A 12,734-nucleotide genomic window follows, 5' to 3' on the forward strand; every position below is an offset into this window, starting at 1 on the left:
CTTGTATTCTTGTCTATTATAACTATAAACCTGAATATACGTTTCCCGGAATAATCATCTAATAGAAGAAAGTGTGATTTCTTGTCCTGTAAATCATGAAAAAACACCTCCTGTATCTTCTATTAATGTTTGATATATTGTTCTTCAGGTTATGAAGAATTTGTCTCAGTGTAATTGTATAAATACTGCCTGCTCATCTCTCCTTATTAGTAGATGCTGACTAACATTACAAGGTAATAATTGGTTATACTGTATTAGAAGAATAACAATTTATAACAATATTACTTGCAATAAACTTCATACTCTCTTTTCCTATTCAGTGAAGCAAATGTTTCGCTTTATGGCTACACAGTCAGTTTTGCTTTCATAGCTAAGTTTATTTTGTCATAAGGCAATCAGGTGACACAAAAGGATTAAAAGCTACAGGAAACCAACATGTAGCAAATAAATTTGAAGATCATGTTCATCCTGAATAAACAAGTGCCTTTAAAAAAATTCTCTCAACTTTTAACTTCAAACACAGAAAAGTTGAAAAATAAGTACCATAAAGACACATGTGCCCTTTATTTAGATCCACAAATTATTAGCATTTTCTGGGATCGGCTTTGTGTGTCTCTGTCTCTTTTCCTCTTCACATACACACTCATTTTCTCTTACACACACATATGTATACATGCACATATTCACATTTTGGGGAGCGCTGAACTTCTTGAAAGCATATTGCAGACATCAAGATCATACAAAAATATTTAAGGTATTTTTCCAAAATTAGCACATTCTTTTATATTACTTCAATAATAATGACAAGACATTTGCTACTGATAATTAATATTATGTAGTGTACAGTCTATATTTAAATGTATCCACTTGCTCTCAAATATTCTTTATATCTGTCAGGGATCGTATATTGGATTTTTTGTCATGTTTCTTATTTTCATCTGTCTAGAATATTGGTTCCCCTCCACACTTTTCTCTCATCTTTCACAACCTTGACATTTTTTAAGAATCCAGACTAATTATCTCATAGAATATTTCTGAAACTGGATTCATCTAACTGTTCTTCTGGATTAGATAAAATGTTTAGGCAAATATTACATTTCCCATTGAGTTACATCAGGAAGTTTATAATGTCACTTTATGTCAATATTTGTGAAGCTAAGTTTCATCTCTTCATTTTAAAGTCCATATTTAATAAATATTTGATGGGTAATAGAGATATGTGAATGTCATTTTCTTAACAATATGTTAGTGTATAGTGTTAGGAGCAATTTCATGCCAGAATCTCATATTACCTTGGTGGTATTTGCAAAAAGGTGATTTTAAATTTCAGGCATTTTTCTAGACCGGAGCTGGTAGATTTTTCCAGTAAAGAGCCACATTCTAAGTATTCTAGGATTTGTGGGCCACATGTGGTCTCTGTTACATATTCTATTTCTTCTTTAGCTGTGTAAAAATTATTAGCTCATGGACTGCAGGAAAATAGTCTGCAGGATTTGGGCCATGAGTAGTAATTGTGAAAGTCCCATTCTGTGTTATAAAGAGCTTTCCTTTTCCTTGTAACACCTGTGTGTGTGTGTGTGTGTGTGTGTGTGTGTGTGTGTGTGTCAGAGGGAGAAAATGAGATTCTTTAGTAACTATTTCTTTTATAGAGTTGGTATTTTTTAAGCTTTTTTTTTTTTAAATACTCTTGGATTTAACTTTGGTAAATAACGGTGTCTTAAGAAAATTTTAATTTCATCTTCTATGCTTTCTGATACAATAGTCACTAGCTGCATGAGACTATTCAAATTTAAACTAATTATAATGAAATTATAATTAAAAATTAATTAGAAAAAAATTCAGTTTCTCAGCCACATGAGACACATTTAAGTGAACAAGTATTCACTCAACGCACGTAGCTAGTGGCTACATATTGAACAGTGTAGATGTAGGTTATTATGATTTCGAAGTTGGATAGTAATCAATGCAGATTTCAAATGTATTGACACAGAATTGTGCAAAATAGTTCCTTAAAATTAGTTAACATGTTTTTCTTGTCTTTTTTTGCTTTTACGCTTATTTTCTTTCTTACTAATTTGTCTATTTCCTTTTTCTCAAGGTACCAAAGTATTTATTTTATCTACTATTTTTCTGTTTTTAATCTCACATTTTCCTTTCCCTATGCTTTCTTTTGATTTAGCTTATCAGTTTTTTCTTTTAACTTTTATTTTAGGTTCAGAGATACCTGTGCAGCTTTATTATATAAGTGTCACTGGGGATTTGTGTAAAGATTATTTAGTCACCTATGTGGTAGGCACAGTACCTGATAGTTTTTCAGACCTGACCCGCATACTTCCCTCCATTCTCAAATAAGTCCCAGTGTGTGTTGTGTCCATGTGTACTCAATGTTGAGCTTCTACTTGTGAGAACATGTAGTACGTGGTTTTCTGTTCCTCTGTTAGTTCATGTAAGATCATAGCTTTTACCTTCATCGATGTTGCTGCTAAGGACATGACCTCATTCTTTTATGGCTCCATCATATTCCATGCCGTATATGTACCATGTTTTCTTTATCAGTCTACCATTGATGGGCATTTAAGTTGCTTTGGTGTCTTTGCTATTGGGAATCATGCTGCAATGAGCATATGCATGCATTTATCTTTTTTCTTTTATCTTCCTTCCTTCCCTCCCTCCCACCCTTACCTTCCCTGCCTCCCTCCCTCCTTCATTCCTTCTTTTCTTTCTTTTTCTCTCTTCCTTTCTCTTTCTTTCTTTTCTTTCTTATCTTCCTCTTTCCCTTTCTTTCTTTCTCTCTTCTTTTGTTCTTTTTCTTTCTCCCTCCCTCCTTTCTTCCCTTACTCCTTCCCTCCTTATCTCTGCTTCTGTTAGCCCAGCTGGACTGCGGTGGCACTGTCTTGCTTCATTGCGAGCTCCACCTCACAGGTTCAAATGATTCTCCTTCCTTAGCCTCCCACAAGCGCCCACCACCAGGTCCAGTTAATTTTTCTACTTTTTATTAGAGGCTGAGTTTCTCCATGTTGCTCAGGTTTTCAGGCTGGTCTTGAACTCCTGACCTAAGGTTATCTACTAACCTTGGCCTCCCAAAGTGCTAGGATTACAGGTGTGAGCCACCACACCGGCCTCTACCTCTCCCTTTTGTATCCCCCAACTCAAACCTTGCCCATGCCACTCATGCATACCCCCTGCCTTGCCCCATGGTCATTTTGGAGTCCTGCACTAAATGGCCTTCAGTTCAGAGACCAGACATCAGACAGCAATCTGGACCTCTTCCTTGATGGGAGGTGAGACCTCCAGAAGAGCAAGCCTGCAGGCAGAACACAGTGACTCTCTGGGCAAACAGCTAGAACAGAACTGGGTAAAATTTCCAGCCAGAAAGAAAACTTCCCAGTCAACTCTTCCCTGACCCTATTTTACAGATGAAAACACTAAGGTTCAGAGGAGAGGAGACAGAGCAGGCATTGGAACCATAGTCTCCTGACTCCAAAGCCAAGTCCTGTCCACTCAGCCAGGCTCCATCATTCCTTCTGTAAACGTTTACAATGGTATGTGCTGGGCACTCTTGTTAGGCCCTTTTACACATATCACTCAGTCTGCTTTTCCCATTCATTTGACAAGTGTTTATTGAGCTCCCACTGTGTGCAGAGGCTGGACTCCATGCTAGGGATATCTTGGTAGAAAACTCAGGCAAAGTCTACCCACCTGGGGTTCTAACAAGACAAAGAGAGGGTTGGTGCCATGGGCAAGGCTGTGAAGGCAATGAATGAAGTGGTGGGGTCAGACAGGAAGGGTGGTCAGGGATGCTCTCTGCATGGAAGGGGCATCTTCTTGGCTTTGAGACCCAAATGCCAAAATATCTGTGAGTAACAGGCCATGCCCACTCAGTAACAGAGCTGAGCCACAACCCTCCATAGATGCCAAACCAGACACCAGATCATGCCAGCAATGAGGGACAAAGACCATGGCCTGGAAGGGTCTTGCCTCCTGAGCTCACAAGGGGATTTTTATTATGCTTCTTTTATTATTATCGTGGGGTTGGGGGGTCCTTAGGGCACAAGAAACACTCTAGGAACAATAAGTCAAGATCGAGGCTGCAATCCCTGCTCTGCCCTTGCTGTGTGACCTCGGGCTGCTATCACCACCTATCAGGGCCTCAGCTTCCTTCCCCTTCTGTAAAATGGAGAGTCTATTAATACCCACCTGGCAAAGGAATCCAGGAAAGTCAGTGAGCTCCTTCATGTAAGGAGCTGATGTCTGCACGTGGCCCCGGGTCAGAGATTTGTAATGGAGATTGAAATTACTGATAAGTGGCCAGGCATGTTTGCTCACACCCATAATCCCAGCACTTTGGGAGGCCGAGGCAGGCGGGCCACCTGAGGTCAGGAGTTTAAGACCAGCCTGGCCAACGTGGTGAAACCCCATCACTACTAAAAATACAAAAGTTAGTTGGGCATGAGGTGTGTCCCAGCTACTTGGGAGGCTGAGGCAGGAGAATCTCTGGAACCCAAGAGATGGAGGTTGCAGTGAGCTGAGATCATGCCACTGCACTCCAGCCTGGGCAACAAGAGTGAAAGTTTGTCTCAAAAGAGCAAGCAAGCACTTACTGATAATCTTACAGATTGTCAGAGGCACACAAGGGACTCAGAGGGGGGACCACACTCATCCTCTCACACACACAGAGGGGAGCAGTCTACCTACCCTAGACCATGCAGTGACTGGCTGTCAGCAGCTGCATAGCCCCAGCTCTCGATTATGGCCCAGGGCTTCTGATCTGCCCTGGAGGGGCCCTTGTGCCTCCCCTTATGACCTCCCTTCCCTTCCTCAGTTTAGCTCTTCTCTGTGCCTCTGTTTATGGCCAAAGGCTGGGGATCTTATGAGTTTGAGGCAGCCTGAGCCTCTGTCTGTGCTTTCACCCAGAGCCAGAGCACCAGGAGGGGACCATGCACATCAGCTGTGATGCTCCACCGGTTCAAAACCACCTAAGGGCTGGCTGGTTGTGCATGTGGAGGTGGGGGTGCTGTTCTTCCTCCAGGTTGACAACATGATAGATTGAAAAACACATGGGAGGCTCAGTGCAGTGGCTCAGGCCTGTAATTTCAGCACTTTGGGAGGCTGAGGCCAGTGGATCACCTGAGGTAGGAGTTCAAAACCAGCCTGGCCAACATGGTGAAACCCCATCTCCTAAACATACAAAAATTAGCTGGGCGTGGTGGCATTTGCCTGTAATCCCAGCTACTCAGGAGGCTGAGGTGGGAGAATCACTTGACTCCAGGAGGCAGAGGTTGCAGTAAGCTGAGATCTCACCACTGCACTGCAGCCTGGGTGGCAGAGTGAGACTTCATCTCAAAAAAAAAAAAGAAAACAAAAAAAAGAAAAAAAAAAGTAAAAAAAAAAAGTGCATGGGCTCTGGAGGCAGAGAGGTGGAGTTGAATCCCAGCTTTTACTTCTCAGCTGTGTGCCCTTGGACAAGTTCACTTCTCTGAGCTTCAGTTTTCTCATCTGTGAAATGGGAACAACATTTGGCTTGCCCGGGGTCTTAGGATGGCTGGGGAGTGTCTGGCACGTAGTGGGTGCTCAAAGTGCGTGCTTTCCCATGGCCATCTATGAGTCCTAGGGCTGCCCTCCTGCCTTTCCCCCACAACTCCTGTGACTGCCTCTTAAATGGGTACTCAGGGTGATAAGGAGGCACAGGTGAGGGAGCCAGGCTGGATCCACACCCACCCACGCCCATTGTTAGGAAAACAAGCTTTTAATGCCTGGCCCTGCTCCTGGTGGCTGAGCTTATAAAATGGGACCCAGAGCCAGCCTCTCCCTTCCTCTAAGGCACACCAAGGCAATAGTGTTTAAAAGGAAAGGAGGCAGTGGCATGAAGGCTCCAGAGACTGAGCTGTTCCTTTGGCAAGAAGGAAGACAGTGGGGCCCACTGCTGAGGGCCATCTGACAGGTGTTCCATTCTACGTTCTTCATGAGACCCGCAGCCTCTTCATCAGTGGTGTCTTCAGGTTCACCGTCCCCAAGCTTCTTAGGTGAGTCCAGACTTCAGGAGCTCTGCTAAGGCTGGTGGTCTCTTAATGGCATCCCTCCAGAGTCAGAGGGCTTCAGCTCTTACGCCTCTGCCTATAGATCTAGTGCTCAGGACACTGGAGGGTGGGTGAGAAGGATACTGAAAAAGTGAAATGATTAATGAGAAAGTGACTGTGCCCCCAGAAGGGCAAATAAGCAAGCTCTTACCTGACTGTATAAATTAGCTTTTGTTGTAAAATGCCCCAAAAGTGAGTGGCTTAAAATTGTAAGCATTCGTTTATTTAGTTTATGGTCAGTAACATGGACTGGGATCAGCTGGGTGGTTCTTCTTTTCTTGGCTGCGTTTTCTCATGTGCCTGCAGCTGTGTGTCTGAAGCTGGGATGGTTTTCTGTTCCATGTGGGTTCCCATCCTCCAAAAAGCAAGCTCAGACTTGTTCACGTGGCTGCTTGGGAGGGGTCTAAGCAGAAGGCCAAAAGCCACATTTTCTCTTGAGGCTCACAGCTGGCATAGCTTTACCTCCACTCTACTTTGTTGGTCAAAGGTGGTTTTGTGGCCAGTCCAGATTGAAGTGGTGTCTGCTCAGCTGCCGTAACAGGGCATTACAGACTGAGTAGTTTCAATGACAGAAATGTATTTTCCTCATGCTTCTGGTGGCTGGAAGTTCCAGATCAGGTAACTGCAAGTTGGCTCCATCTGAGGCCTCTGCCTTTGGCGTGCAGTTGGCCACCTCCTCCCTGTGTCCTCATATGGTCTTTCCTCTGTGTCCACCCTGGTGTCTCCCTGTGTGCCTACATTTTCTCCTCTTATCAGGACTCCAGACTGGATGCAGGCCCAGCCTAATGACCTCATTTTAACTTTATTGTCTCTTTAAAGGCCCTATTTCCAGATACAGTCACATCCAGAGGTACCGGGGGTTGGGGTTTCAACATACAAATTTTGTGAGGACACAATTTAGCCCATAACAAGTGGGGAGAGAAACACCATCTCTCGATCTTGAGGAGCTGCAGTCAGATTGCAAAGAAGCATGGACAGTGGGGGAAATAACCGAGATCATGATTGTGAAAAAGCCAACCACGCCAACTGATCCTCCACACCTGGCCTGGTTTCGGCAAAGGCAACACACCTGGGCACCTCCTCTCGCCAGCTGTACCTTTTCCCTCCTTCCCCTACAAGCCTTTTCCTGGAGTTTATTGGTGATCCCAAGTCTCCAGCCTGGAAGGGCTACCTCCTTGCGGTGCTGATGTTCCTCTCGGCCTGCCTGCAAATGCTGATTAAGCAGCAGAACATGTACCGGCTCAAGGTGCTGCAGATAAGGCTGCAGTCGGCCATCACTGGCCTGGTGTACAGAAAGGTGAGCCCCGGGGGACAAGTACAGGCCTTCCCAGCTGGGAAAAGGAACATAACCGAACTGGTTGGTAGTAATGCTATCAGCAGCTGAGAAGGCTTTCAGTTCTTATTAGAGTCACTCACGATATATTCTCACTTCCTTTATTTTTCTTTATTTGTATGTATTTATTTTTTCAAGACAGTCTCCACCCACCGTGACCTCTTAGAGTGCTGGGATTACAGGTGTGAGCCACCTCACCTCGCTCTTGTAAATGGTTTTAATCATCCTTTTTTACTGTTCTTCAGCTGGGGTTATGATCTCAGCCCTGCTCCTCTCTGCTCCTGCTAAGGGAGTCCCTGTAGGCAGCCCAGTCCCTGCCTCTGTCTAGGAGACAGCATACCAGAAAATTAAGTTGGGTTGATCCTGCCTCAGTGCTGCTTCTGTTTTAGGTAAATATACTGTGGGGTTAGGGAGAGAAAATCCCAAGTGCACCTGTGGAACACCATGGGCATCCCCCAACTCAGGACTGTGGGAGAGAGAGGGTGTTGGAGGAGAGGTAAACCTGGAAGCTGGTTAGCCCCACTCTGTCCCCTGCCCTGACCGGGGGATGCCCATGGTGTTCCACTGAGATGGAGTCTTGCTCTGTCACCCAGGCCTGGAGTGCAGTGATGCAATCTTGGCTCACTGCAACCTCCGCCTCCCAGGTTCAAGAGATTTTCCTGCCTCATTGAGTAGCTGGGACTAGAGGTGAGTGCTACCACACCTGGATATTTTTGCATTTTTAATAGAGCTGGGGTTGCACCAAGTTGGCCAGGCTGGTCTCCAACTCCTGACCCTCGGCGATCCACCCACCTTGGCCTTCCAAAGTACTGGGATTCCAGGTGTGAGCCACCATGCTCAGTCGAGCCCTGCTCTGTTCTAATCTCACCACCTGTGAAAGGCTTCTGGGAGCTCACAGAAACAATGGCCCCAGTATGACGGCTCCCACTCACTTGCTCCCGGAGTTCTAGGGATGCACAGTGAGGAGTGATCGTTTTCCTCATTCATCTAGATGTGATGAGCCTGGCCAAAGAAGTTTGCTGTTGCTGACTTGCAGCTGGTCAGGCCCCTGCCCTGTCGAAATTGCCCCCACTAAATCCTTATGCCTCAGTTTACTCAGCAAACTCAGACCTCCAGCCCTGCCCCAGTCTGGGTAAGGCTCCTCCCTGTCATATCATGTGGGAATCTCCTGCGTGATACTTTATTTATTCATTGATTTATTGAGATGGGATCCTACTCTGTACCTCTGCACTCCAGCCTGGGTGATAATCTCACCTCACTGCAACACCTGCCTCCAGGGTCCAAGTGATTCTCCTACCTCAGCCTACTGAGTAGCTGGGATTATAGGCACATGCCACCATGGCCTGCTAATTTTTGTATTTTTAGTAGATGGGGGTTTCTCCATGTTGGTCAGGTGGGTCTCAAACTCTTGACCTTGTGATCCACCTGCCTCGGCCTCCCAAAGTGCTGGGATTACAAGCTCACACGGTGCCTGACCCATGTGACACTTCAATGAAGTCAGGTGTGTAGGTGATGGCTGCCTGACCATCTTCCCACCACAGGGCAGGGCTAGGGGCTGTGTTGTCTAGAAGTTCCTCAGCTCTTTATGCTGGTAAGGGAAGAAGGAAGAGGGGGCCCTCAGGGGACATGCGGTGAGGTTTGGTGGGGACATAGCTAAACAGATTGTACTTGGTGTTCCCATGTAACTTGTAACTGCTCTCATAGAAGGTGACCTAGAACCCCAGGGAGTGGGGGGTTGCTCTCTATCACCTAGGGGTGGGGGAAAGAGAAGCTGAGGCTGTACAGAGCCAGCAGGCAGGACAGGGCAACCAGGGCCAGGTGCGGTGGCTAATGCCTGTAATTCCAGCTGTTTGGGAGGCTGAGGCAGGTGGGCCATTTGAGGTTAGGTGTTTGAGACCAGCTGGCCAACATGGTGAAACCCCATCTCTACTAAAAATACAAAATTAGCCAGGCCTGCTAGTGCATGCCTGTAATCCCGGCTACTCAGGATGGTGATGCAGGAGAATCGCTTGAATATGGGATGCTGAGGTTGCAGTGAGCCGAGATCATGCCATTGCACTCCAGCCTGGGCAACAAGAGTGAAACTCAGTCTCAAAAAAAAAAAAAGAAAGAAAGAAAGAAAAAAGAAAACGAACTTGCTCTGCCAATGTGGCTGCAGGTACAACCCCCGATATGTGCCCCCTGCCCTGCACCTGCTGCACCGACATCACCCAAGAACCCCAGCTGTGGATTCGAAGTCCTGCAGTGCACACGGCATGGATTTGCAGAGCTGTGAGCCTGGGGTCTGTCCTGCAGCAGGAGACACAGAGGAGGGAGCCCTGGGTTTGAGCCACAGGCAGCCTGTGGTGTTCCCCTGCAGGCCCTGGTCCCCTTGTGTTTTGTGACACTCCCCCATATGCTCACACAAGCCACCCCCATTTTCAGCATGATTACAGATGCTCCTTGACTCATGATGGGGTCATGTCCCCATAAATCTATCAAATTGGTAATAGCAGCCAAATGGAGTAGCTCATGTCTGTAATCCCTTTGGGTGGTCAATGTGGGAAGATTGTTTGATCCCAGGAGTTCAAGGCCAGCCTGGGCAGCACAGAGAGATCCTGTCTCTATGGGGGAAAAAAAAAAAAAAAAGAAAACAGTGAAAATATACTAAGTTGAAAATGCGTTTATTTATTTTTTGAGACAGAGTCTTACACTGTCACCCAGGCTGAACTGCAGTGGTGCAATCTTGGCTCATTGCAACCTCTGCCTATCAGGTTCCAGTGATTCTCCTGCCTCAGCCTCCAGAGTGGCTGGCATTACAGGCATGACCACTGGGTAAATTTTGTATTTTTAGTAGAGGTTGGGTTTCACCATGTTGGCCAGGCTGGTTGAGAACACTCGACCTCAGGTAATCTGCCTAAATCAGTCTCCTAAAGTGCTGGGATTACAGGCATGAGCCGCTGTACCTGGCCTATTGATTTTTATTTTTATTTTTATTTTTGGAGGTGGAATCTGGCTCTGTTTCCCAGGCTGCAGTGCAGTGATCTCTTGGCTCACTACCTGCAACCTCTGCCTCCCGGGTTCAAGCAATTCTCCTGCCTCAGCCTAGCGGGTAGCTGGGACTACAAGCACCCTACCATACCTAGCTAATTTTTGTATTTTTAGTAAAGACAGGGTTTCACCATGTTGCCCAGGCTGGTCTTGAACTCCTCAGCTTAGGCAATCTGCCCACCTCAACCTCCCAAAGTGCAGGGATTACATGTGTGAGCCACCATACTTGGCCTGCAAATGCATGTAATACACCTACCTTACCAAGCATTGGAGGTTAGCCCAGATGACTTTAGGTTGAAAACAAACCGAGCAGTACTAAAAGGAGAACAAAATCCACTCACCCTTCCCCACCTTGGATCATGACTTTGACTTTTCAGGGGTCAGCCTTCATGAAAGTTTGTAGAAATAGATAATAAACTTGGATAAATGTACCCACGCTTAAGTGTACATTTCAATGGCATTTGGTAGATTCATAATATTGTGTAACCATCGCCACCATCTGTTTCTAAACTTTCTCATCTCAAACAGAAATGCTGTCCTCATGAAGCAATACTTTACCTACTTTAAATGTTTATTTACTTATTTATTTATCTGGAGACCATGTCTTGCTCTGTCTCCCAGGCTAGAATACAATGGCGCAATCTCAGCTCACTGCTGCTTCTGCCACCCAGGTTCTGAGCAATTCTCCTGCCTCAGCCACTGGAGTTGGGATTATAGGGGCATGCCACCACACCCAGCTAATTTTTGTATTTTTAGTAGAGACGGAGTTTCACCGTGTTGGTCATGCTGGTCTTCAACTCCCGACCTCGTCGTGATCCACCCCCCTCAGCCTCCCAAATTGTTGGGATTACGGGCGTGAGCCACTGCACCCTGCCACTCCCAGGCATTGTAGTTTTCTTTCTTTTTTTTTTTTTCTTTTTCAGATGGAATCTTGCTGTTTCAGCCAGGGTGGAGGGAAGTGGCTCGATATTGGCTTAATGCAGCTTCCACCTCCTGGGTTCAAGCAGTTCTCTTGCCTCAGCCTCCCAAGTAGCTAGGATTCCAAGTGCATGCTAGCAGGCCCGGGTAATTTTTGTATTTTTAATAGAGACGGGGTTTTGCCATATTGGCCAAGCTGCTCTTGAACTCCTAACTTCAAGTGATCTGCCTGCCTTGGCTACCCAAAGTGCTGGGATTACGGGTATGAACCACCATGCCCGCCCCATCTTTTTTGAGAAAGGGTCCTGTGGTGTCACCCAAGCTGGAGTGCAGGGTTGTGATCTTGGCTTACTGTGACCTCCACATGGTGGGCTCAAGCAGTCCTCCCGTTTTGGCCTCCCAAGTAGCTGGGACTACAGGTGTGTGCCACCATGAACTGGCTAATTTTTGTATTTCCAGCAGAGAGGGGGTTTTGCCATGCCATCCTTGCTGGATTTGACTCTTGGAGTCACGTGATGCCCCTGCCTCAGCTTCCCAGTGTGCTGGGATTACAGGCATCAACTGATGTGCCCAGGCAGTTTTAACTTTCTGAGGAATTATCAAACTTTGTTAAACACAGGCTGAGCCATTTCCCTTCCCCTTACAGTATTTAAGGGTTGCGATTTCTCTCTGAGCTTGCCAACACTTGTTAATTTACATGTCTTGGATAATAGCCTTTCTAGTGTGTGTGAGGGAGTATGTCGTGGTTTCAGTTTAAATGGCCATAATGATTATGATACTGATCATGTTTTTATGTGCTTGTTTTCCATTTGCATGTATTATTGGCCAAGTGTGTGTATGTCATTGTGTATGACATTGAGTATGTCATTCAGTTTAGATGGCCATAACGATAATGATATTATTCATCTTTTATGTGCCTGTTTTTCATTTGTATGTCTTATTGGTAGAGTGTGTGTTCAGCTGTTTCTCCATTTTTTAATTTGGTTGTTTTGTTGTTGATTTATACAAATCACACACTGTGGTTAACAGACTGTTAGATATGTAATGCACAAATATTTTCTTCCTTTCTGTGGTATGTGTTTACATTTTTTTTTTTGAGATGGACGGACTCCTGCTCTGCTTCCCAGGCTAGAGTACAGTGGCATTATCTCGGCTTATGGCAAACTGTACCTCTGGTTTCCAATGATTCTGCTGCCTCAGCCTCCCAGGTAGCTGAGATTACAGTCTCCCACTACCTTGCCCAGCTAATCTTTTATACTTATTTATTTATTTTCGAGACGGAGTCTTGCTCTGTCACACAGGATGGAGTGCAGTAGCACCATCTCAGCTCACTGCAAACATCACCTCCCAGGTTGAAGTGATCTTCTTACCTCAGC

General features: G+C 45.6%; 1 protein-coding gene across 1 annotated transcript; it reads left to right on the top strand.

Annotated features, from left to right (window-relative positions):
• Positions 1-196: 196 nt before the first annotated feature.
• LOC116546622 (multidrug resistance-associated protein 6-like) lies at positions 197-7,940 on the top strand. Its single transcript, XM_032272813.1, has 2 exons — positions 197-233; positions 7,197-7,940. The coding sequence occupies exons 1-2, from the start codon at positions 214-216 to the stop codon at positions 7,459-7,461; spliced, it is 285 nt and encodes a 94-aa protein (XP_032128704.1). The 5' UTR covers positions 197-213; the 3' UTR covers positions 7,462-7,940.
• Positions 7,941-12,734: the final 4,794 nt, after the last annotated feature.

This window comes from Sapajus apella, unplaced genomic scaffold (genome assembly GCF_009761245.1).
Source record: "Sapajus apella isolate SASKATOON/1434 unplaced genomic scaffold, GSC_monkey_1.0 scaffold1141, whole genome shotgun sequence".
NCBI lineage: Eukaryota > Metazoa > Chordata > Mammalia > Primates > Cebidae > Sapajus > Sapajus apella.